Below are 22,494 nucleotides of genomic sequence, written 5' to 3'. Positions count from 1 at the left end.
TTAATAACTCAAAACCCTTCAAAAATGTATATAAATGGTCAGTGTGCATTTATAAAAAATTGCACAGAGTTCAATGAAACTATTTACTAATACAAAGTTATTTGTTGGTGCTTTGCTGGATTGCTAGTCCTTTTATTCCTTTGTCAGCTTTTGTTTTATAGTTTAAACACACACGTGCTGGTAAGGAAAGTAAGGTATTTTATGTTCGAATATAGAAATGTATTTGTATAATGTAATAAAAGTAATGAGAGTCTTGTTTGAGGTCAAGGCCATATATTCATTGGGACAGAATTTATGCGTTGAGGCCAAATGAGTCTTTAGTCCAAATCTGGTTTCAAAAGCAAGTCTTTATGAATATATGTTTTCTATGTCACAACATGGCTATGCTTTGTACTTCACCGCAAAATCTGATCCTGAATATTGCTGAACATCTGCATTCTTATTCAAGTCAAATTCCGAGGCTGGCATATGTTTTTTCTTCAAGTACTGTTTCTTGAGAAAAGGATTTAAGTACTTAACACATTTTTCTTCCTCAGATAAGCATTATGTGTAATAAAATTTCCATACAGCTCAGGTCACAAACTTGTTAACCTTATGCATTCATAAAAAGAATATCTTCTGCACTGCGTTTAACATTTCTGTTATCAATTGTCATTATTATAGGACTTCTGCTAATCAAAACAGACGTCAGAGCAGAAATAATGTGATTTTCAGTGTAATTGACATTTTACCTGAGGAAGCTGGTTTTGGAAGGCGACTTTGAAAAGGTCGTATACCTTTGGCAGTCATGGCCGGATCAGATGTTGAGTGACTAATTATGCTTTCCACAGACTCCTGGCTCTTAGCTGTTGAAGGCACTTCTCGCTCAAGAGTTTTGGCTTTTACTGAAGGAGCTGAAGGAAGAACTTGCTCAGACGGTGCAAGGACTTCTGTTTCCAAAGTTGATTCTTGCTTAGAAACATGTCGCCCTGTAGATCGGTTCCCTGAGTCGGGAAGGGGGAAGGTTCCAATCCCGCTGTCCAGCGTCCTCATCTGGCAACAAGACTCTAAGATACAGGAAAATTTTGTGACGGGGTGGAGCTAAAGGTGTCGCTGGTATTTAAAGACAGTCAAAGGGTCTATGGGAAAAAAGGGCATCTTCAAGGGAAGGTTTCAAGGAAAGAAAAATATTTTGTATTTGGTGAGTGTGTTATTACCTGTCATTTGTATGGTTTTGATACAATACATCTACCTAATTGAATACAATGAATACCATTTTGAGGTGCAATTAAACTAACTAACAGATGCCAAAACATTGAAATTGGCCTGCTTCAGAGTTACGATGTGATAATGAATAAGAAGGGCATATCCTAGAAAGTGATTACAGCTGGAATTTTTAAATGATTTAGTTTGAAGGCCCACAGAAAGTCTGGAGAGTACCAATGTGAGGGATTGAGTAGTGTAATGTATTTCTTCCTACATAAACCCACACTGCACAAAAGCTTGGCCTCCCCATACCTCTGCTTTCTTCATTGTTTCTCTTACAAGAAGGTGGTAATCAAAATGTATCATTTATTCTTACACAAAATTAAAACCTACAGAATCTCCTAGAGATAGCCATCTCTCAGAGCGTCCTGAAAAACTTGAATAGCAACAGCCTTGCCTTTGTTTACCTTGTTACACGCCGGTTCTGCACATCCCATTTTGGGTAAGTGTACACTTTCCAACACAATGCCAGACAGGGATACTTTAAGTACTTGGTTTGGAAGCAGTATGGTCACACACAGCCCTCCAGCTAATTCATCCTGCTGGAAAGCTGCTCTACTAACCATGGAAAAGGGAAAGATGCAAGTGTAGATACATGCATGTTGTTATTCTAGCAACTAGGATGCAACAGCACCACCCTGCCCTGTCATTTTCTATTGATTCCCAGAGACTTGCCTTTTGTTTGTATAATGAGCAAACAATATCAAAGGGACTATGATGGCAAGGTCCTTCTGAAAGGTATAAACACCAAGGAGGGAACTTCAGCACTAATGGCTGGAAAATGAGCATAATTTAGGTTAAACGTCTGGAAACATCCCTTGACAGTGGGATCTTCAGTCTGTGGCAGACACCCCCAAAGGAAGTAGAGGAATTTCCTTTGCTTTTAAGGCTACACTGGATAAAAGATATACTGCAATGAACAATTGTACTCTAGCAGGAGATGCAGAATATGACCCAATATATCTTTTCCATCTCTATTTTCTGTGTTCCTGAGTATTGATTTTTTTTTATGATATGCCCATTTATTATTTAAGTCTGTTGTAGTTAGCAGTCCTCTGTCAAGTCATTTTCATGACTTTTTCTTCTGCAGTGTTTCTAATACTCTCAGAAATTCAGGTATATTTCTCCTCTGTAGGCTTTGCCTGTTTGTTTTTTAAATAAGAACATAAACACGGTCATTTTCTGTTAATATCTTAATCTCAATGGGCCTTACTTGATAGCAAGTAAGAAACTACTTACAGATAAATTAAATGTCTATTTATGTTTCCTGGTTCTTGTCAAAAGAGGAGCAGTCTATATTTACACGGTCCTCATCACCTTATCCTTGTCACTCAGGATCAAAGAAAGACTGAAAGTCATACTGAGCACGTTGACCTCACAGGGCCTAGCTGAGCTGCAAAACGAACTACGCACTATCTTTTAAAAAGGCAACAAGTGACTCTGATTTCTCTCACACAATTACTGCATCCCAATTAATTCTTTCCATAGGTATAAGGAGATAAGGTGTGGAAGCCACGGCTAGCTGGCAACTATGTTTTCCATCACATTTTTGAGCTAATGTGTCATAACGATTTTAGAAGTTGCTGAAGGTTACCCAGGGAACGTGAAAAAGAATTATATTTGCTCTGCTGCGTCAAAGGGAGGTATCCCATCCACTGAACCCTCTTACTCTAGTTATCCTTCCCCTAAGATTTTTGTTTTGTTTTTGAATAGTAAAATACCTAGTTAGAAGTGGGTGAACTGTTCCTCTCATGATATAACAGAGTGCAGGAAAGTAAAGTAAAATGTTAGGTGTCTGCCCTTGCCATTTACTCTGTAGATAATTGAGCTTCAACAGCGTGTTAGCTCATGGACAGGCAATGCTTCAACTAATGACTATCAGTGACAGAGTTAGTAAATAAAGGAAAACATAGAATAAGAAAGGAATTCCATTAGTTTCCTCTTGACCAGAAGAAAGACATTTGCGCAACACTGATTATGTTGGAGAGGCAGAGCTCTTCAGCAGAGACATGGAGTGCACTGGAAGCACCACAGAAAAGAACATCCTGAAAACAAAAATTTGAAGTCTTCTGTCTGCTGTCTGTACAGTTAACGCTGAACCTGATTTTGCAACCCAGTTCCACAGGGACTTTGAATGATTTTGTAGCATTGTTTCCTTTTTGAGCATTCTCTAAGAAACTAAAAAGTAAGTCCCTCCTAATTATTACAGGAAAATTAAGTAGACTCAAAACATATACCAGACAGCAAAGCTAAGTCTTTTGCTCAGGGCAAACTGGAAGATGAACACTATTTTATCTTCTAAGGTCATGTTTCTTAAAATGACAGAAGGATTTGTCTCGCCCACTGTTACCCTGTGTATGTCTAGGAATGGACCATGAAAGCAACAGCATAAAATGAAGAGAAATGAATACCGAGGGCCATACTTCCAAGAAAATAGAGTCTCCTGCTGTTCCCAAAATAATTGGGAGAGTGATGGAGGAGCACACCAGAAGTGTCACATTTAATTAAAAGGAAATATAGTTTTAATCAATTATAGTCTTTCTTCATAGAGACCTTTATCCATGAGAAATGAAATACCCCATGTGGAAAACATTTTTGAAACAGCTCACTAATTTTTAGTTCTGAACAACTACAAAAGGGTCTGGCTTTCAGAGTGCTCAAAGCTCAGCAGCTCCCATTGTGACACTTAAAGATAGATTTCTGAAAAATCCTGTGATTCAACTATGTTGAGCAATCCTCAAAAATCTAGTCCTAAATCCACAGAGTACACCACAAAATTCTTCATGGATGTTAATTTTCCCCTAATAAAAGTAACTAATTCACCCCTAAAGCTATATTATACAAATAAAAAAGTATCTCTGAGAACAATTTGTATTACTGAATGAATGAATATACATTATTTTGCATTGTTTTTAAATTTATGAAGTGGCTGCAAAATCAAAAAATACATTATAGATCTCAGTGACAGCTTTCAAACCGAACCGTTCATGGCCCATCTGATTTCATCAGTTGCACTGACACTTCAAATGACTGTTATCAGCGAGAGCTGCACAAGACTACATAATGAAAGTATGTAAAAGTTAAATCTCAATAGATGAAAAATGATTCTGCAAGACATTGAAGTCTGAAAAGAGTTATATATGAGCTTAATTGCTTTTGCTTGCGAATTTTTCCTGGCGTACAAGCCAAATTCCTTGCCTGATTCCATTTTGTTTTGCCTCTTTCCCTGCCAGGGAAGAAAGAAGCTCACGCAATGGTATTAGTTTTTATAGTGGACACAGATAGACTCACCATCTGCCATCTCACTGAACAATCAGACTAGAATCAAAAGTCTGAAATATTGAAATAGGCTCTTCCCTCCCTCCCATCATGCGGATTTGAGTCTGGGCAGAAAACAAAGTTCCTGTAAGTCCCTGTGAGTTTTTACTGGGGAGGAACATTTCTCAAAACTGAAAACAGAAATAAGGAAGGATTTAGAGAAATTTCTTGGAAATCAAGAAACTCCTGACTGCATGGGAATCTTTTGATGACAGGGTGTTGTAAGAGCTTTGTGAACAATCTGAGGAAGACCTTTAATGTTGAGAAGCTTCTCAGCTAGTAAGCAAAAGGAGTTAACACTGCATGGAAAGTTTTCTGAAAGTTTGCTGAACTCCCTACTTCTTAATAATTTTCAGGTTTAGTATTTTCACAGGCAAGATGATTGTGCAGTTCATGTCCTACATCAGCTGGACACCATGGTAATTTGTACAGTTGGACAGGCTTTGGCATATTCCAACATCACTGGTGTTTGACCAGAGTTTTCTGGTATCAATAGACCACCAAGACCTCTTCAACATGGAGTCAGCACCCAAATTAGATGGAATAAAAAGGATCTTTGAAAATTGTGCACCATTCTGAGGGTACGGACAAGAGGAGAATAGAAAAGGGACATACACTTAACCTGGTAGGTATCAGGAATTCTAAAAATGAGATAATCGCTGGGGAAAACTACAATAGCAGTGCCTTCTGTGGGATTTTTACATCTTCCTCTGAAAAGCAAAAATTAAAGACTTAGAAGTAAACATAGCCCACTGACAAGAACTGACAACCTAGAATTCATTGAAGTCTTTTAGGGCATTCTCCTGAGCATAGATCTTTTAAAAATGTATCTTAAATACCAGCAACAGATCATTAAACCTCATTATTTTTCAACTTTTTTTTCTTTCTTCTGAAACATTTTCCACAAAGATACCAAAAATACACCATCTCTAGCTCAGAAACTACCCTTGGTACAAGTCATTGGAGACTGGGAGAGAATACCCAGGGAAGCTGACCGCTGACGTTGCTTTTGTGTTCCTTCAGAGACACTCTCAGAGTGAGAGGAGCTCCCAGTCTGACCTGGTACCACACTGTTTTATGTTGTTATATAGCACCCTTCTCTGTTACTCTTTGTATACAACGCATGTTAAAGGAAAATAAACTTGGGGTAAAAAATAAAAGAAAACATAGAACACCTACTATGAAGGGAATTGCTTCCAGCACAACACAAGAAACGTAGGTCCAGCCTCCCTCAGGCTAAGTTCCACACTGATGGTTGCAAAATAGGGTATTACTCAAAATAAGCAATGGAGCAAAATCTGTCCCACTTTTAGATTAGGTACATGTTAGTCTTTCTAATGTTGAACTTCTGTAAACCTGTGTTGAGTCCTAGCACATATCCAAGAGATTTCATGAATTTCATACAACAGAAGACACAAGGTGATGGCATAGCTTTTAAATACAGCTTCTGATACACATTTCTTCAACAATGTGAAAAGATACTTTTACTAAGGGGATATAATGCCACATGTTATTGTAAACAAACCTTTAACTGAGTAACTGGAGAGTGTTTCAAAATGTTTCCTCAGGTAAAGTAAAGATTCACATTCTAATAAAGTCTTTTAATGTCGTATCTTAAAAAGAATTTCACAGATGCTTAGTCTATTCACAAATCACATACCACTCTTTCTTCACGTAGGGACTATTATACTTTTAAGAAGTCTATATATTCACCACGGTTATTTTGACCATCTAGTTAAAACAATATGTGAGTTTTATTATGATGCTTAAATTATCCATAAAAATCTTTATGGAAACCACAAGATCCAAAGTTTTACCCACAGAGCTAAAATAATAAGGCGTCAATCAGCAATTCTATTAAGCAGGTATATTGTCTTATGTGCATACATAATGTCATTCAAAATGGTCAGGCAATTCACCCACTTTGAATTAAACATAATAAGAGGACACATTTCTGGATGTGGGCATATAGGGAAGGACTTACAGGTCCTGAGAAGAAATAATTATAGGCCCTAATGTGTTCTAAGTACAGTTTTGCCTCTCTACCAACTTGTGCCATGACTGACAGAAGGCAGCCACCTCTCAGTGCTGCTTGAGGGAGTCAGGATTTCCAGAAGCAGCTCAATAACCTGAGCCATTCCCCGCCAGGTAGGACCACAGTGTTACTAATGAAACATACTGATGGATACCAGATGCAGTTACTGCAAACAGACATTATCTCTACTTCAAATGACTGACACAAACTAACAGTTTCTATTTGGAGGTGGCAAAGCTACAGAAGTGTGTATGCTGCTTTGATGGCCAATCTACTTTACCATTAAAAATAAACAGCAACAAAGAGGACAACTGTATCTTAGGTCAAAAGATCACAGGTAGTTCTGCTTAAATCAGGCTTTCTATGTATAATGTTAGTAGCACAGGAATGTATTTTCTTTCAAAGCATCACCGCAGCTCATGAAAAAAGTGGAATTCTCCCCTGTGCTCACCACTACAGCTGGTTTGAGATCTTTGTCACATAAATTTTCAAGTTTTGGCCTACAAAACTGCAAATGATTGACACAAATTTCAGCTGAAACTTTCAGCTGAAACACCAGAATTTTCCACAGAAAGCAGACATTTTCAGGAAAAAAAAATCAGTCAAAAATAGCTCTGTATCAAGAGCAGTTTCACTGGGAAATTTCCAGCAAGCTGTTTTCAGAAGTACAGACTCAGTTAAGCCTTGAAAGAAGGTTTTGAGAGATATGTAAGACTGAATGGGCTTTCTGCAAGGAATATCTAGCACACTAAAAATGAAAGGGCATAATTCCCATCAGTAACAGAATACACAAATTCTAACAAGTTACCTTTCTTTGCATTAGAAAGTTCAAGACTTTCTACTAAACTGACACAGGGAACCAGAGAACACATAGTTATTTTCTTCTGAAACACAAAGGGAGTATAATTTTTCCAGTATTTTGAAACATGCCAAATTATTAATTAATACTTTTTCTTTTTTTTCAGAATAATATTTCAAATGTAAATAGGTCTCTGCAAAATTGCTTTATCAGTTAATAAACATCTTTAAGCTACATGTGGCATTGGCAGGAATAACTTAAACTACAGATGGCAAAACAGATCTCTTTATTTGCACATCCTTCTCTTCATCTGCAATGCTAAAGCAACCACAAAAAAAAGAACGTATTTCTGCCAAATCAATGTCAATTTTAAGTAGATTATTCCTTCTGGGTTTACACTATAATTTGATCCAATTAGTCAAAGATGAATGCATTATTGTTTTCTATCTAGATACGAAGTATAACCAGTATGCAAAACTAAAAAACCCCAAAAACTACCCTAGGTAAAACTAGAAAAGACACAAGTTTTCACAGCCCTGATACTCCCATGGGTGCTGCACTGGAGAAATGGAATTATTTCTAATGTATACTAAGGAAGGGTAAATGGGAGAAGGACTGTGCAGTGTATTTTCAAATGATGGATCCACAGGTGAACTTCATTCATGGCTGCTTGAATCTGGGATTACAATTTATGCTTATTTATAATAACAATAATAATAACAAACACAATAAATACAGACTTTACTGACTTATTCAGTGTTCTTTCTATTGCTTCTTCCTAGTCAAGCTTTTTTTTGCAAAACCCACCAACTTCAATATGTCATTTGTCCAATACTTTGACAGTTGTCTTCACAGTTTTACATGACCACAATCCCATCTTTGAAATGTATTTTCTGAGTTGAAACAGATAATTGCTGCCTCATTTTAATTCCAGTCCCACCTTAAAATACAACATCCTCTTCCATGTAACCGCAGGCCTATCTCTTTCTCTCTTTATGCCTCAGTTCTTCATATTAAAACACAGAGCTAATCACACCTCCCCATTACGCGGTGATATCATGAGGATAAAGAACCTACGAGTTTGGCAACCAGTATATAACGAACCTGCAATCACTTGAATGAATAATGCTTTGTACAAATAGCTTTACTCTAGCTTTTTTGGAGGTTGTTCAGGAATCAATAGCAAGCTGCAAAATACTTGCAAGAAGCATTAAGGTTGTTATTTTTGCTAATATTTTTAGAGGTAGCTGGTTTAACTTTAGTTTGGGAATAACTGCATTAGACTGCAGTTACAAAAGAGAAGAGGTCACACGTAGCATCTCAGATAAACGGGCTGCACACAGGGCCCAAGGGAGCATTTGCTGCTGGTATTTGGCTGTTCCATTGAGGGTTTCTGTTCACTGACTAGTGTGGTTGAAGCATTTAAGGATAACGGGATGGAACCACTGATTTACCTGCTCTTAAGCTCATAAATTGGAGTTTGGTTTCACTCACATTGAGATACTTCCTTTGATTTTCTATTCCCAACAGATAGGACTAGTGACAGTGCTTTAAGCATAAATGCTCTCTGGTAAACACAGACCAATTTATAAGTGCATAGGAAGCTCTGTGTTTCGCAAATGCATAGGAGAACATACTATATTTATTTTAGTAATGTCACTGCTTTTTGTTTATTAGTACAAAAAAAGACTGAAATTAAAGACACATGCATATTAAATGAAGCTTTAAATAATTTATTTTTAGTTCTGCCCTGCAGAGGCTTTACTTAAGGGTACTACTAATAAACAGTTAAAAATATACATGCACACCTGAAACAGACTCATTTTATTTCTTAACTAATTAAGTGAACACTCATTAACAGAGTGAGCACAGAGAGCTCTGAGCAACCTTTAGGTGAATTATAATCTTTCCATTTCAGTACTCAAGTTCAGCTCCTCCAAACCAGCTGAATCACCGTGAAACTAACTGCATCCAAGCAGGAGTTGGTAAGAAACCATCATGATTTAAAGCCAGAAGAATGAGCAGAGATTTTTTTAGGAAGTCTATTTTTTGCAAAAAAAAACCATATGCAATGTTACGTGGTGTTTCAAAAACACCATTAGAACGACCATTTTGAAACAACATACTGGACCTCTTTGCATGTTATAGATAGGAAGCAGGGAAATTATCCACTATAAATGTATTTGTTGATGTCTTTTTCTTTTCCTCACAGTGGATTGTCCAAACACTGGCAAATTCTCAAGTTCACCTAGTATTAAAAACAATGCACTAATTGTATAGGTATTTTTTATCTAATATAGTGATTTTTTTTTTTTTAAGAGCCTGGTTTTTTATGACATGCTATGATGGCTAATTGCATGATCAAATGTCAACAATTCAGGTCACTGACTGAAGACAAGAATCAAAGCTCCTCAAACTCAATTAAAAAAGGCAAAGACAACAACAAAATTAGGGATACGCATTCTAGCCCCAGAGTGAGAATTTGGTAAGGCTTATGATGATACAGCTCAAATATAATTGATAATTCAGGTGAAAATTTATTTTTCATAAAAATTCTACTAGATGTCATTGTAGAAAAAAAGCACAAAGTCCGTGTGAGCACAGTTGAAACAAATGTTTAAAATAACTCAACACATACTCATTCAAAATGCTTTTCAGTTTGCTCGGTTGTACTTCAGATATATGAATTAAAGTTAATAGGAAATGCATCACTGAAGCTCCATACATACATCTACAGAAGGGCCTAGCCAGAAGCAAAAAACATGTAAAGTAGAAAAGTTTCAAACAGGACTCAAACTGTTATACAGAATACTGGCATGTACTATCCTGTAGTAAGTATGATAATCAGGCACAGTCCTGAATTGAGTGATAAAAATGAATATAGATTGGGCCAGACTGTAAAGTAGTGTAAATCAACATACCAGCATTAACTTCAGAGTTGAAGAACCTGGACATCCTGTTTAATTGACATTTTAAGCCTGAATGAGACCAGCAGATTCTCAGTATCTTGAATAATAATTAGACTGTATCCTATATATAATGTATAAAGAGCCACGCTTCTTCTTGTTCTAGTGATAAAATTTGGTATTTCTGGGTGAATAAATGTAATGACAAAGAAGTAAATTAACAGCAAATCATTGTGGCTAATAAGGAAGTGTTGATCCAAAATATTAATTCTCTCCACAGAAGGAAGACAAGCTAAACAGTAGGCTGCAGCAGTGCTGCAGAACTGGCAATTAGACAAGTGCTATGTGTACTTTCTTTTAAAGTACAAAGAAATTATTTGTCTTTGCCAGACTGTGAAGAAGGTAAGCTGACATAAATTAGAAGACACTAATGGATGTTAGTTTCTTATTATTCACATTGGCAAGGTTCTCCATCATCTTCAAGGAACATAAGTAACAATTAGAAAAACACACAGAAAGTTTCACTCTATTATCATAGACTCCTTCAGACCATCATTTCAAAATTAATCCCTGCATAAATACCCAAATGCCAAACAAGAATCAAGAACACAGAACAGCAGACACTATTCATCCCACTTCTAGTGGCCCAAACCCACATAATACTGTTCCTCTCACAGCTATCTCCATCCTGCAGAGTAGCCTGTTCATCTTCTCACCCATACGAAAAACACGTGCTAATAAAATTCCACTGAAAAGATGCAGAGCAACTCAGTAGAAGGAGAGGATATTTAGTCAGCTTTATGCACCAGTGTGAGTTGTTTCTGATGAGCAAGTTCTGGGATGGTAAATGAGGCATTGCAGAATGCTGCTCCACACCGCCTTGGAAGGCCACGCAACAGCATGACCACAGCAAATCTTCAGTAACGTGAATATTGCAGCGTAAGAACACAGGATTGCTAAATGTTGTGTAAAGCCTCCCAAAGAAATGGCGCGTTGGTCATGGACAGATTTAGAACAATATCCTTGAAGATATTCAAAACTCAACTGATGAAGTCCCTGAGCAGGAGAATTTCTAACATATGTGCTTCTAGGGGTATGTTTCTACACACCAGACCATCAGTTGTTCTTGCAATGTCTACTGGTTATTAAACAAGACTTCCCCTCAGTGAAGCCTCATTTTAGCTACTTTGGTTCAGAAAAGTAAGTAAACCACAGACACAGGTCATTTCAATGGTGTTGAAGGATCAGCAAATGAAGATTTTGAAGTACAAAAGGGGAAGAACAGTGCTTGATAATTGCATTAAAATGTAAACGTTCTGGGGATATTAGATGGAGGCATGAAATGGCATAAATTTTGAGGAACTGACAGAGACATTTAGGTGAGTGAAAGCACACGTGTAACTGCTTTTTACGAGGCCGAGCTCAGTTCGGTTTGTGCATTTTCGCATACCTCCTGTCTGAAGTATCCTGGGGACATGACAGATAAGGAGGTTCTGAGGGTCTCTCCCATATCTTCCAGGCCCCTGATGGCACTAGGTTTTGAGGCTTTTTTGGTTGGGTTTTTTTTGATGAACAAGTTTGGATCCTGACGTTGCTAGAGGCAAACAGCTTATTTTAGTATTTTTTAATTAATCATTATTTTAGCAATTGGGAACCTAGTTCTTTGGATTAACAGCCAAACTGGTTAGTTATAGCAAGTGAGCATGTTGTTGTCCGCTACACTAAAGTCCCATTCCAAAGCTCCAGCCCAGGAAGCACACTTACTAGAGCAACACAGTCAACACCTACAGATTTAACACCTACCTCTCAGCTTCTGCATGCACACAGGGCTTTGGAAAATGGCTTTGTTACCGATGTATAAATGCATGCATACTTGTACCATTGCTCATGTATAGGGGATTAATGAAAAATCTAATACCTTATCACAACTTGTATCAAAACATAACGTTTTTGAGCATGCAGATTCGAAATAGGAACAGACCCAGGTTGGAAACAGATTCAGTGATAACTGGTTTTGTTTGACGGCTTTTACAGACAGCAACCTCACATGTAGGGACTTCTAGGTATTCCACAGCTTTTCCGGGTGGTGATGGGGAAGATAAAACAAACATTTTTCCTTTATCTGATCATGTGTAAATGAATGATTCAACTGCTATATCAGTGATAAGATGATTGCTAAATGGTTCTTCTCAACTTCTATCAATGTCCTGATGAAAGGAATTAACACTGACAGTGATAAGTTGTTTTCTCAGGCATTGAGACTTCATGACAAGAGAGGATTTCTTTTGCAGTCAAAAGACATTTTATCAGTTGAATACTGGTCTTCATTAAATGCATTAGAGGCGTCCAAGGATTTGCCTGACATTTAAGCAACTTCTGGATTATCCTTTTGCCTCTCCACAGTGATGTAGATCACCTCTCTTTACTGAATGCACAGGCTGTAATGCAGATCAATTTGTTCACCATCTTTCCTCTGTCACTTATTCTGTTACATTTATCTCAGTAATTCATTACAGACCTCACCTAATCTGTCTCCAGGTTTTGAGGGTTCTTTAATGTAAATGTGTTTGCTCAAATATGTCAGGCTTAATGGACATGTTTTAGGATGATGCATGTCAGACTTAATGTATTTACCACATTAATCAGACTTGTTTCCTTCACATCTATTTCCATTGCCTGAGAATGAGAAAACATGAATTCAATAGCTGTTTACTTAGTACTCCAGTAAAAACACCCGAAGTTTTAGTAGTTTACATGATGGTGGATAAAACCAAGTCTTTTGTTTGGTGCAAGCTTATTAAACAAACAGATGAACTGCTATTGTTTTCATCAAGCTTTGGAATAGGCAATTGGATAACTTATAATTAAGCATTATGAGTATATACATTCAATGGCACATTCAGAAATTAAATCTGAAACATACTTTTTCAGTTCCGGTGTTCATCAGATCTAGATTTCAGAATGAAACCAAGAGAAAAAAGGCAGACGACACTGGAGCCAGGATCTGTTGATTAGAAATGGTATCGGTATGGAAACAAAAAGGCAGGCTCTGTATCGTGGTTTAGATTTGTGGGGAGCCAGATAATAAGCAATACTGGGGCACCACACAAGCAATAAAGAGTGACCACCAGTTTTAAATGATGCAGGTGAACAAACATGAGGGGAAAGGTGAGAAAATAATATCTTGGCAGTAAATGGGTATATTTGTGGGAAGAACAGACAGAAGAACTAGAAAGAGGAGTCAGAGACAAACAAATTTACCTGGGGTACTAGAAAGAATGCAGCTTCTTCTGCTCATAGAAAGGTCTGCTTATGAAGTGTGGTTTTTTATTTATAGTTTCATAGTATGGCTACGGGGTGCTGAATAAAACAATATCAAAATAAACAGGTAAGGCGATCATCTGTAGTATTTTGATACCTCAATACAATCAATTATAATGCTGACATTTCATTTTAAGTCAAACCCACTTACATCTACAACATGTTATATGTCCTACATTTGCTATCAGTATATCTGTAAAATTGCTATCAAGTTGCTAGCAACTTTCTATAAAACTTGCTGTGAAGGACATTCCTGGTTTCTACTGAAAATGTAGTTTGATCACTTTTCTTTGCTGCATATAAAGCTTAAAGGGGTGGACTTTAAAACAGAACACAACATATAAAATACCAACACCACTTCCTTTCTGAAACACTAGGCATCTAAGGGATTCAACCAAATGTTCTCTAAAGAAGACGAATCTCCACAAAGTTGCTTACAAGACAGACCTTCCTTTTTCTGACCAGATTGCCTTTAAATAAAACTGCAAAACCCTCCTCCAAGGTTGTTCTTGGAAAGTAGAAAAAATGATGATAAAGCTGATGGGCTATAAGGCAGATGATTATCAAGAACTTTAATGGAATTGAGTGCTGGGCTACAGCAGAGCTACAAAAGCATCCCTTGACCTCAGTGTGTGTTTTTTTCTAGCACAAAGCAGCAAAGTCTACAATGCACTTTTAACGTTGCTTTGATAGTGTGGAAGCCCAACCCTCTATCTAGCTAGAGACTTTTCAAAACCCTTTTAAGGATCTGCAGGCATTTTCTCTGTATTATAGAAATGCCAGTCTCTACAAGGTTCCCATTTAATGTTGGATGAATCAATTTTGAGCAACTGACCTAGACATCTAATGAAAATTTGACAAAAATTAGACCTAAGTCTTTCTTCAAAGTTTCAAAAATTCTGACTACATTTATCTTCATAATGTTTGCCTGGCTCTGAATTTCACCTGAAATACTCCAAACAAACAATAGGGGTCAATGCCACAGTTACAGAATTTCTTTCCAAGAACTGTGAATCTTTCTACTGTGGAGTCTAACTCCAGCCTGCCTCAGGGAATTAACTCCCCGTACAACTTCAGTAGGTAGTATCTTGTGCTTCCAGTGGAGCAGATAGTACCAACAACACCCAGATATATTTTGGATTGCTACTACCAATTCTGCCGTCATCAAATATTTGCTCTCTAGATTACCCATAATGCTCAAGCGAACTGCAAGTCTATTCAGATTTTTTAAATTTATTTTATTTTTACCAGTGATGTCATTCTGAGGACAAAACCTACCTGTGGTGATGTCCCTGATGTCAAAGCTCAACCAGCTTTTATTAAAGAATAAATCTGGCCTTTTAGTTCAATCAGTGACATATTAGAGATAACATCTGAAAGCAAAAACTTTCCAGTTCAATAAAGTAATTCCTTTAGATGAACTGTCCATGCTTTCATATACTCCCTGAACTTCAGTGCTTTAGACCAGAAGTGCTTGTTTGATTCGTTTAGAAATTGCTAAGGATAGAATGACCACTGGAAATCCACTATGGTAAATAAATGTATTTACACATAGAAATATCTGTGACAAAAAAATAATCCTCTTTCTCTGTATTGAAACCTGAGTATAAATTTAAGAATAGACTTGAAACCCTCTCAGACACCTCTCATCAGCCTATTTAGGCTGGTGAATATATGCTGAGATTTTGTGTTTTGTGTGAAGCTTGAGTATATCATTAGCAAAAAGCATATTCAATGTTGACTCGCTTCTCTAGCGAAGTTGTCACCCATTTGGGGTGACAAAGAGAAAAGGAAACTGGACCCAGAGAAATTATTATCATGCAGCTTTCAAACATGGGGTTTGGTAAATCACCAAAGTGTTGATGTCTGAGAAAATGGCACACTCAGTCCTTCCTCCTTCAGCCTCAGCATAGCTTTATATCAACACTGAAGAATGATATGATTAATTACGACTAACTTTCCTCTTCATTACATACATATATTCCTAAAAGGAAGACAAGGTCAGGAACCTTTTAATTTGTGTAGGGACCTGTAGAGCCAAAAATACTTTTGCTCCTTCATGGTGCCTGTATTTTAGCCAGCATAGATGAATATTATAATCAAGGACACTGTCTTTGGTATGACTGTTACTGTATACCATAGTATTCTCATGTGAAGTTGTCTGCAAGAATGAGTTCTTCAGTAATTAACATTTGTTTGCTTGTGCCATGGATTTTGGGCTTTTCCCTTGAAGCTGTTTATCAATGAAAATTCTTAATACGTTATAATTAATACAATCACACTTTTCCAGGAGTGGCTGCTAATTTGAAACAGTACTTGAAATATGAAACATTAAACTTTCTCACAAATGCTTTTTTCTCGTCAAGATGTCCAATTATTAACTTCTCTATGTAAAGATGTCATTTGTAACTGTCTTGTAATTTTTTTGGCCATTGTAACAATGGAGAAATTCAAGACAAACACTGACATTTCTACTGCCTTGGGGGCAACAGAACTCATTTTCTTTGTAAAATGAAGGCTTTTTATGTTTACATGGGAGCAATACTGTCAGGAGCTTGACACATCGTCTTTGCATTCAACAGAAGAATTCTATTTATAGGAATATTTGGAGACCCTGCTGTACCTGTCTGAGCTGGGGATTCTCTCATGACAAAGGGAAAGTCAACCTTCCTCTTATTAGGTACTTTAGCATCTCCCACTTCATCACTCTTTCAAAACCCAACTACTTTATTGCAAAGGGCTTGAGGAAGGAGCTCTGAAGATGACTGGACCTGAAAGTGATACTCGTGGATTCTTAGGTCTCCTGTCTGTGGGAAGTGGGAGCACAGGTAGCATCTGTGCTGCCAGGGCCGCATTTGGCATCCTCACTGACAGTACAGCAAAAGCATCCAGGGTATAACATGTTTTTGTTTTAAAAATTTTTTAAATGTTTTAAATATATGTTTAAGTACAATATAGCACAATATAAATGACTGCTTCATATGGAAATGATCATGTGTTCTTGAGATACAGGCACACTAGAAGGGAAATTTTATATTTCTGTGCATTCTTGTATTCCTTCAATTTAGCAAATCCAAAGAGTCAGCAAAATACTTAAAATTTGTTTAGATCAACAACTGACAATAAATTAAAAACCTAGCAACTAGCATTTTACACATTTTTTGTTTAACACACCCAGGAGTATCTCATTATTAGAAAGTGATGAACCAGCATTGCCTTACATGAACCAACCTTGACGACTGTTCAGTTATATGTATCTTGTTTATTAGCTAACTGGGCAGAACCGATGTCAATTTAGGTATTTTACAGTGACAACTACAGGAACACATGTTTTTCCTATTATTTTACCATAGTAAAGAACATCTTCCCTGCTTAATCATAGCCTTTCTACATCTTCTATACATTCAGCTCTATTTTGCTAAGTTTAGATCAAAACCAGTAGAATAAACTCATTAAAGTCCAGCTACAAAACCACAGTGAACCTCGTTTTCTTAAAACAACTGCTTATGATGGTGAAGAATGCAGTTAAGAAATGAATTTACAGCCGATTGAAATTTTCAAGATTTCAAAGATGTTCCTGTTCTGGCAGAACCCCCAACACTGTGAAACTGTTCCATGAAAACAACAGACCAAAAGCCTCCACCAGGACATGAACTGCTCAGGGGACAGAGCAACTGCCCTCTTTGATCAGACTAAGGACCTGGCTCACTATTAGGTGCTTGACGGCAGTGAGGCATAGCATTTACAGAGCCATCCTTCCTGTATTATTCCGTTCTGCTTCTGACAACCAGAAGCTTAGGAGTTGATAACAAAGAAAGCCGAATCTGGCTCTCTCACATCTCAGTTAATTTTCCATACCAACAAGTTCTTTATAATCTTCACAAGTTCTTCTTTGTGTATGGTTTTGACTAAAAACTGCATAGAGTTTCAGTCTTGAAAAAAATCAGTATCTTTCTATAAAAACCTTTGTATTAGAAAAATGCCAGAACCTCTATCAAGGAATTTGATAAAAGAATCTGAACAAGACCTAGGAAAGCTTGCTATCCACAAAGAGCAATGCAGACATACAGCAGCAAAAATACCAACATAAGATAAAACATAGCCTGATGAGAGTGGTATGAAACACAGCAAGTTACTGATTTAGGAGTATTCAGGAAGTGCACTTAGATCATGCTTCTAATTTCCCAGGCTTGAGCTTGTCCTGCTGAAATAAGTAATGACTGGTACATTCTGCATTAGGATTCACTGTGCTAATGTTAAAAAATTTGCTTAGACTTCTACTATTTTTACTGTGCCAATACTACCTATTGCACATAACGTCTCCCATCATCAAAGAGTTTCCTGACATAAACAATTAGATCCTCAGAGCAAACTCCTTGAGTTATTCTAGGTGGTTTGACAAGGCAGAACATAGCTAGCATCCTGTGTTGAGCCTTTAAGAGATGTCATTGTCTAGGGAAAAGAAGATGCTTTTGTAATTGGTATAATTCAAACGACGGAAAGGTCTTTGTACGAGCTATAGGAATTTCCCAAGGGCAGCAATGCCTGGCATCTCTGTAGCAGTACATACTGTGGACTTGTATAGACCCGGGCCACAGACCTACCTGTCACTTTATCCATGTCACCAGCCCTGAAAAAGGTGAAGAAAAAGGTCTTTCCTTTGCAAAAAAGGGCTTTGGTGCACAGGAGGGCTGGACCCACAGTGATGACCTCTCCCAGCTAACTGAGGGCCTCATAAACCCAAGGCACAACGGAAGTCTGACTTTGGGGAATGCCAACCAACCTGCTCCATAGCCACTATGTCCTGCCAGAGACTCAGATTTGGTGCCTGTGGGAGGAGCAAAATATTAACACCCTCAAAAGCCATCTGCATGACATATCACGGGACCCAATAATGAAGTAATATATCGAAATATATAGCAATTGGGTCTCAGCCACAACCACCAATTCCACCAAGGAAGCACTGGAGTCTTTTCAGAAAAAAGCTCTGCAAATAGCTGTTTTTCCCTTTTCAATATCTGGATTAAAAAATTAAAACCAAATGTTTCACATCAGTTAAAAATAAAAGTTTTGAGAATTTTGGGGCGGAAGCAAAATAATTACTTCAGTCTGAGGAAAAATAATTCTGAACAATCTTAAGTGAGTTATTCTCTCTTGGGCAATTTCTAGTAACAGAAAGTCAGTCAGTTCTTTATTCACAGAGTGAGGAGCATGTATTTCTCTTTTCAGGGCTAGTGCCTACCCACTCACAGAATCCCCCCAGAGTCCCCTCACTGCATTGTTCAAAGTTCTTGTTATTTAGTTGCTGTAATGGAGCCAAGTTATGGCTGGGTTCTTAGAGAGGGAAGAGTTTAGAGATCTTTTCTGCAAGTAAGACAGCCAGAGTTTATTTGGCTGAATTTGGGACTGAAAAGGATGTACAAATCAATAAAGCATGCAAACATTTTCCTACTACCCCCAAAGAGAAATGTGTTCTGACACGATACCTCTGTTCAGCCCCACTTGCTGTGGTGACAATATTAGCGAAATGAAAGAGCTTCTGGCTAGCAAAATCACTTACAGTGTCCTGAAAACACTGGATCAGATTTTAACTATTGCTGCAGTCTCTGCCTGCAAAAGAAACTTGCTAAAGCAGAATCTTTTTTGTTCAGAGTCAGCTCCTTATATTGGTGACATACTGCTCTAATAAAGATCCCAAACAGACTTCTGTTTTGTCCTCCATTGCCTATTAGATATTTTAACACGTACTGCTGTTAAAAATTAGTACATGCCAATCAAGAAGCAGGGCAGATGGTGCTACCCTCCTGAAAAGCATAAAGCAGAGGCAACTTTATTTTCAATAACACCTTTAAGGTCTTCTTAACAGACACCTGGTTTGCTACTCCTTCTGGTTTAGTTTATCACAGTAATTATTCTGCTATTCAGAATTTTATTCTGAATTTTACTAATTCAAGGCCAGATGACAGAGTTACAGTATATCAGTATTATTCCCATTGAAAGTATCGTGCACAACAACCCTCGAGTTAAGCCACTATATGTAACCCACTAGTTTTGGAGGCTGAAATCTTTTCACAGCCAGATTCCAAAGCCCTTCTGTCAAGCATTGCATTGATCCACAATTGGTAATGGTATGTACTCATCTTCTATATAATTGGTGAAATCTGGCTATCCAGGAACAGAGCTAAATGAATGCTAAAGCTGACATTAGGTGGGCAAACAAATAAAGTAATGAGAATCAAACAAGTTTTTTTCCAAGAACTGAGACAGCAATAAAATCCAGTGCAAAATATAATTTTGTACCTATCACATGACTCTGACATGTAGTCCTTGTCATGGTGTCCTCCTCTTCTTCTTGCAGGTTTTCTGTGACTACTTTAGCCTGTACATAGTACAACAACAAAAGTGAAGAACATCTGTGACTCTGTTTATGTTGCTTCATGATAACTACAGAATATCTTTTCAGAAATAAACCACAGTAAAATTACAGGGCAGCTAAGAGTGGACATACATAGCCCGTCTCATTCTATGAACGATATCTGAGGATAACACCTTTAACTTCCTTCAAAGTCACAATATGCAGCAGTCAAAAAATACCCTTGGAAGATGCAATTCCTCAAAAGGAAAAGTCTTTTTCTGCATTTAAAAAAAAAAAAAGAATTATGCTCAGGTCTCCTGACCTCTTATTTGTTTCTCTCTAGAAATACCATGTTTCAGATTCTATGCTAAAAAAAATATGAACTTAATACGTGATGTGGTGGTATCTCTCTAGATCAGTTTGCAAACACTGAACTTTGGCAGTTTTGTTTCCACATTTGTTTAAAAGCATTTATTAGCTAAACAGAGAGAAAAACTTCATTTAAGAATGCAGTGCACACTAAGAGCCTGTATGTATTATTCAAGTATGTGTTATTCAAATCCCCTATATATTCTATTTTTCAGATCAAGGCATATTTTTGCTGTTCTTCTGCACTCCTATTTCCCAAGTGTATATATAATCTGAGTATCTTCCTAGCACACAGTGAAAACATTACATGCCATCAGCGGCCATAATTCAGATCCAGGGACATATTTTTCTGCCATGCTATATAAATCAAACAGGAATGAAGATACTTTCAGGCTGTTGAGAGAAGGAAAGCCAGCACTGCAGAAAAAATTACTTTCAATATCTCAGAGATCTTAAATTATTTGTTAATCACTCTCTGCTGTTTTAAACCACTTACAGCACATTCACAATAACATTAAATATGTTCTGTATCTAAACCAGTAGAATTTATCATCATTTGCATGATGTATCTTTGATCATAGTATATATTCTGCTTGTCTGGTTTACAGCAGTATCCCTATTGACCTCTTGTGACGAGCCTCAGTAAGACGTGAAAGACTCGCTCTCTATATTTATAAAAGTGCATTTATAATCTCTTAATCCCAGAGATTTGATTACATCTTTTTTCTTCTGAAATGAGGCTCTTCAGGCTATGGAAAATGAAGACGAGGGTATGTGATCATTTGGCTTCAAATTACGGGTAAAACAATTTCTCACATTTGCAGACTGCATGGCGGTCTGTGGCTTGCTGCAGATGTGACATTTCACAATATTAGGATAGATCTCTGGGTATTCCCCAAACACACAGACTGCAGACAGACAGTGCTATACAAAACTCCTGGTGTCTTGATTTTGGTGCCACACTTCCACCTCACAAAGTAAAGCCCATGGCTTTTCTAAATTACACTGGGCTGTAATAAAATCACAAAGATGAAATGAAGCAGTGCAGCACAAAATGATTGTATCTCACCTTAAGCTCCAGCCAAGGACATGAAAAAGTATTGGAGAATGTGGAATATCCTTGGTTTGGGCTAAAGGATTATGTATTTCTGTTGGCTGGCCTTTATAGCAAAGTGCTTTTTTGATGAACACTAACGGGAAGCGTATGCCTCTGAAGGTGAATGCACAAGGCCGCCATTGGTGGAATATTGCTTTTTCCATAAATTCAGTGGCAGTCAAGCAATAACATTCTTTGCATGAACAGAAATCAGAGGTAATTGGTGCATATGTTATGGCATTATAGTGCCCCAAGTCTTTACCTGGCACATCATACGAGAAGAGATTTAATCATCAAAAATTAAATAGGCTTTAAAGGAAAAAATTGCTAGAAAATTAATGTTAAAAAATGTTACGGCCAGGATTTAAAGAAGCAGTATATATATGATATGCAATTTTGAAATATAGCAGCTTCCACGCTGAACCCATATGACTGAATGCACTTTGCATTGTTCAAAAAAGAAAAGAAATCTTCTTAGTTTAGGGCTTTTCAAAAGATAGATGCTGTTTTCTCCAAAAGCATTTTGTCTTTTTACAAGTAAAAAAATGCATAACAGGCCATTCTACCGCACATGACTGTTTCCAGTCACAGCTATCTCCCAGTCCTTTGCAATCTGCTTCAAAGTAAGCAGACACCAAAGAATAACTGGAAATGATAGTAATAAGATGCGTGAACTTTCAATTTAAAGACTTTCCATTGTTTTTCTTGTAGAAGTTTGGAGGACAAGATGAAATATCATGTACTGTGGAATCTTAAGGTATATCTCTTTCATAAGTTATCATTAAGAACTGTAAGCACATTTTTAATCTTTTTATTCTAGATGTCCTCAGTCTTTTGGCACTAGATATTTCTTTCAGGAATTAACTGCCACAAAAACCACAATATGAAACTCAGAACGATGAAGCATATAATATAACTTAATCTTCAAAAAAAAATACAAAAAATACTTTGATTCCCAGCTAACAAAAGAGTGTATGATATAGGACAGGTAATGCCTTTTCCCCATGACTAACATGTCCTTAAAAACTAAATAGTATAATTAGCATTTCT

General features: G+C 37.2%; 1 protein-coding gene across 1 annotated transcript in view; it reads right to left on the bottom strand.

The window, feature by feature from the left end:
• The window catches only part of NCKAP5 (NCK associated protein 5), a 398,069-nt gene that overhangs the window by 35,604 nt on the left and 339,971 nt on the right, over window positions 1-22,494 (bottom strand). Inside the window, exons 15-16 of the mRNA XM_075152767.1 lie at window positions 19,925-20,003; window positions 732-1,046 (exon numbers count right to left, since the gene is read on the bottom strand). Coding sequence (XP_075008868.1) covers window positions 732-1,046; window positions 19,925-20,003 — 394 coding nt within the window. The remainder of the gene's footprint in view (window positions 1-731; window positions 1,047-19,924; window positions 20,004-22,494) is intronic.

Source organism: Calonectris borealis, chromosome 6 (assembly GCF_964195595.1).
Source record: "Calonectris borealis chromosome 6, bCalBor7.hap1.2, whole genome shotgun sequence".
Classification (NCBI taxonomy): Eukaryota; Metazoa; Chordata; class Aves; order Procellariiformes; family Procellariidae; genus Calonectris; species Calonectris borealis.
This window is presented reverse-complemented; position numbering and strand designations above follow the sequence as displayed.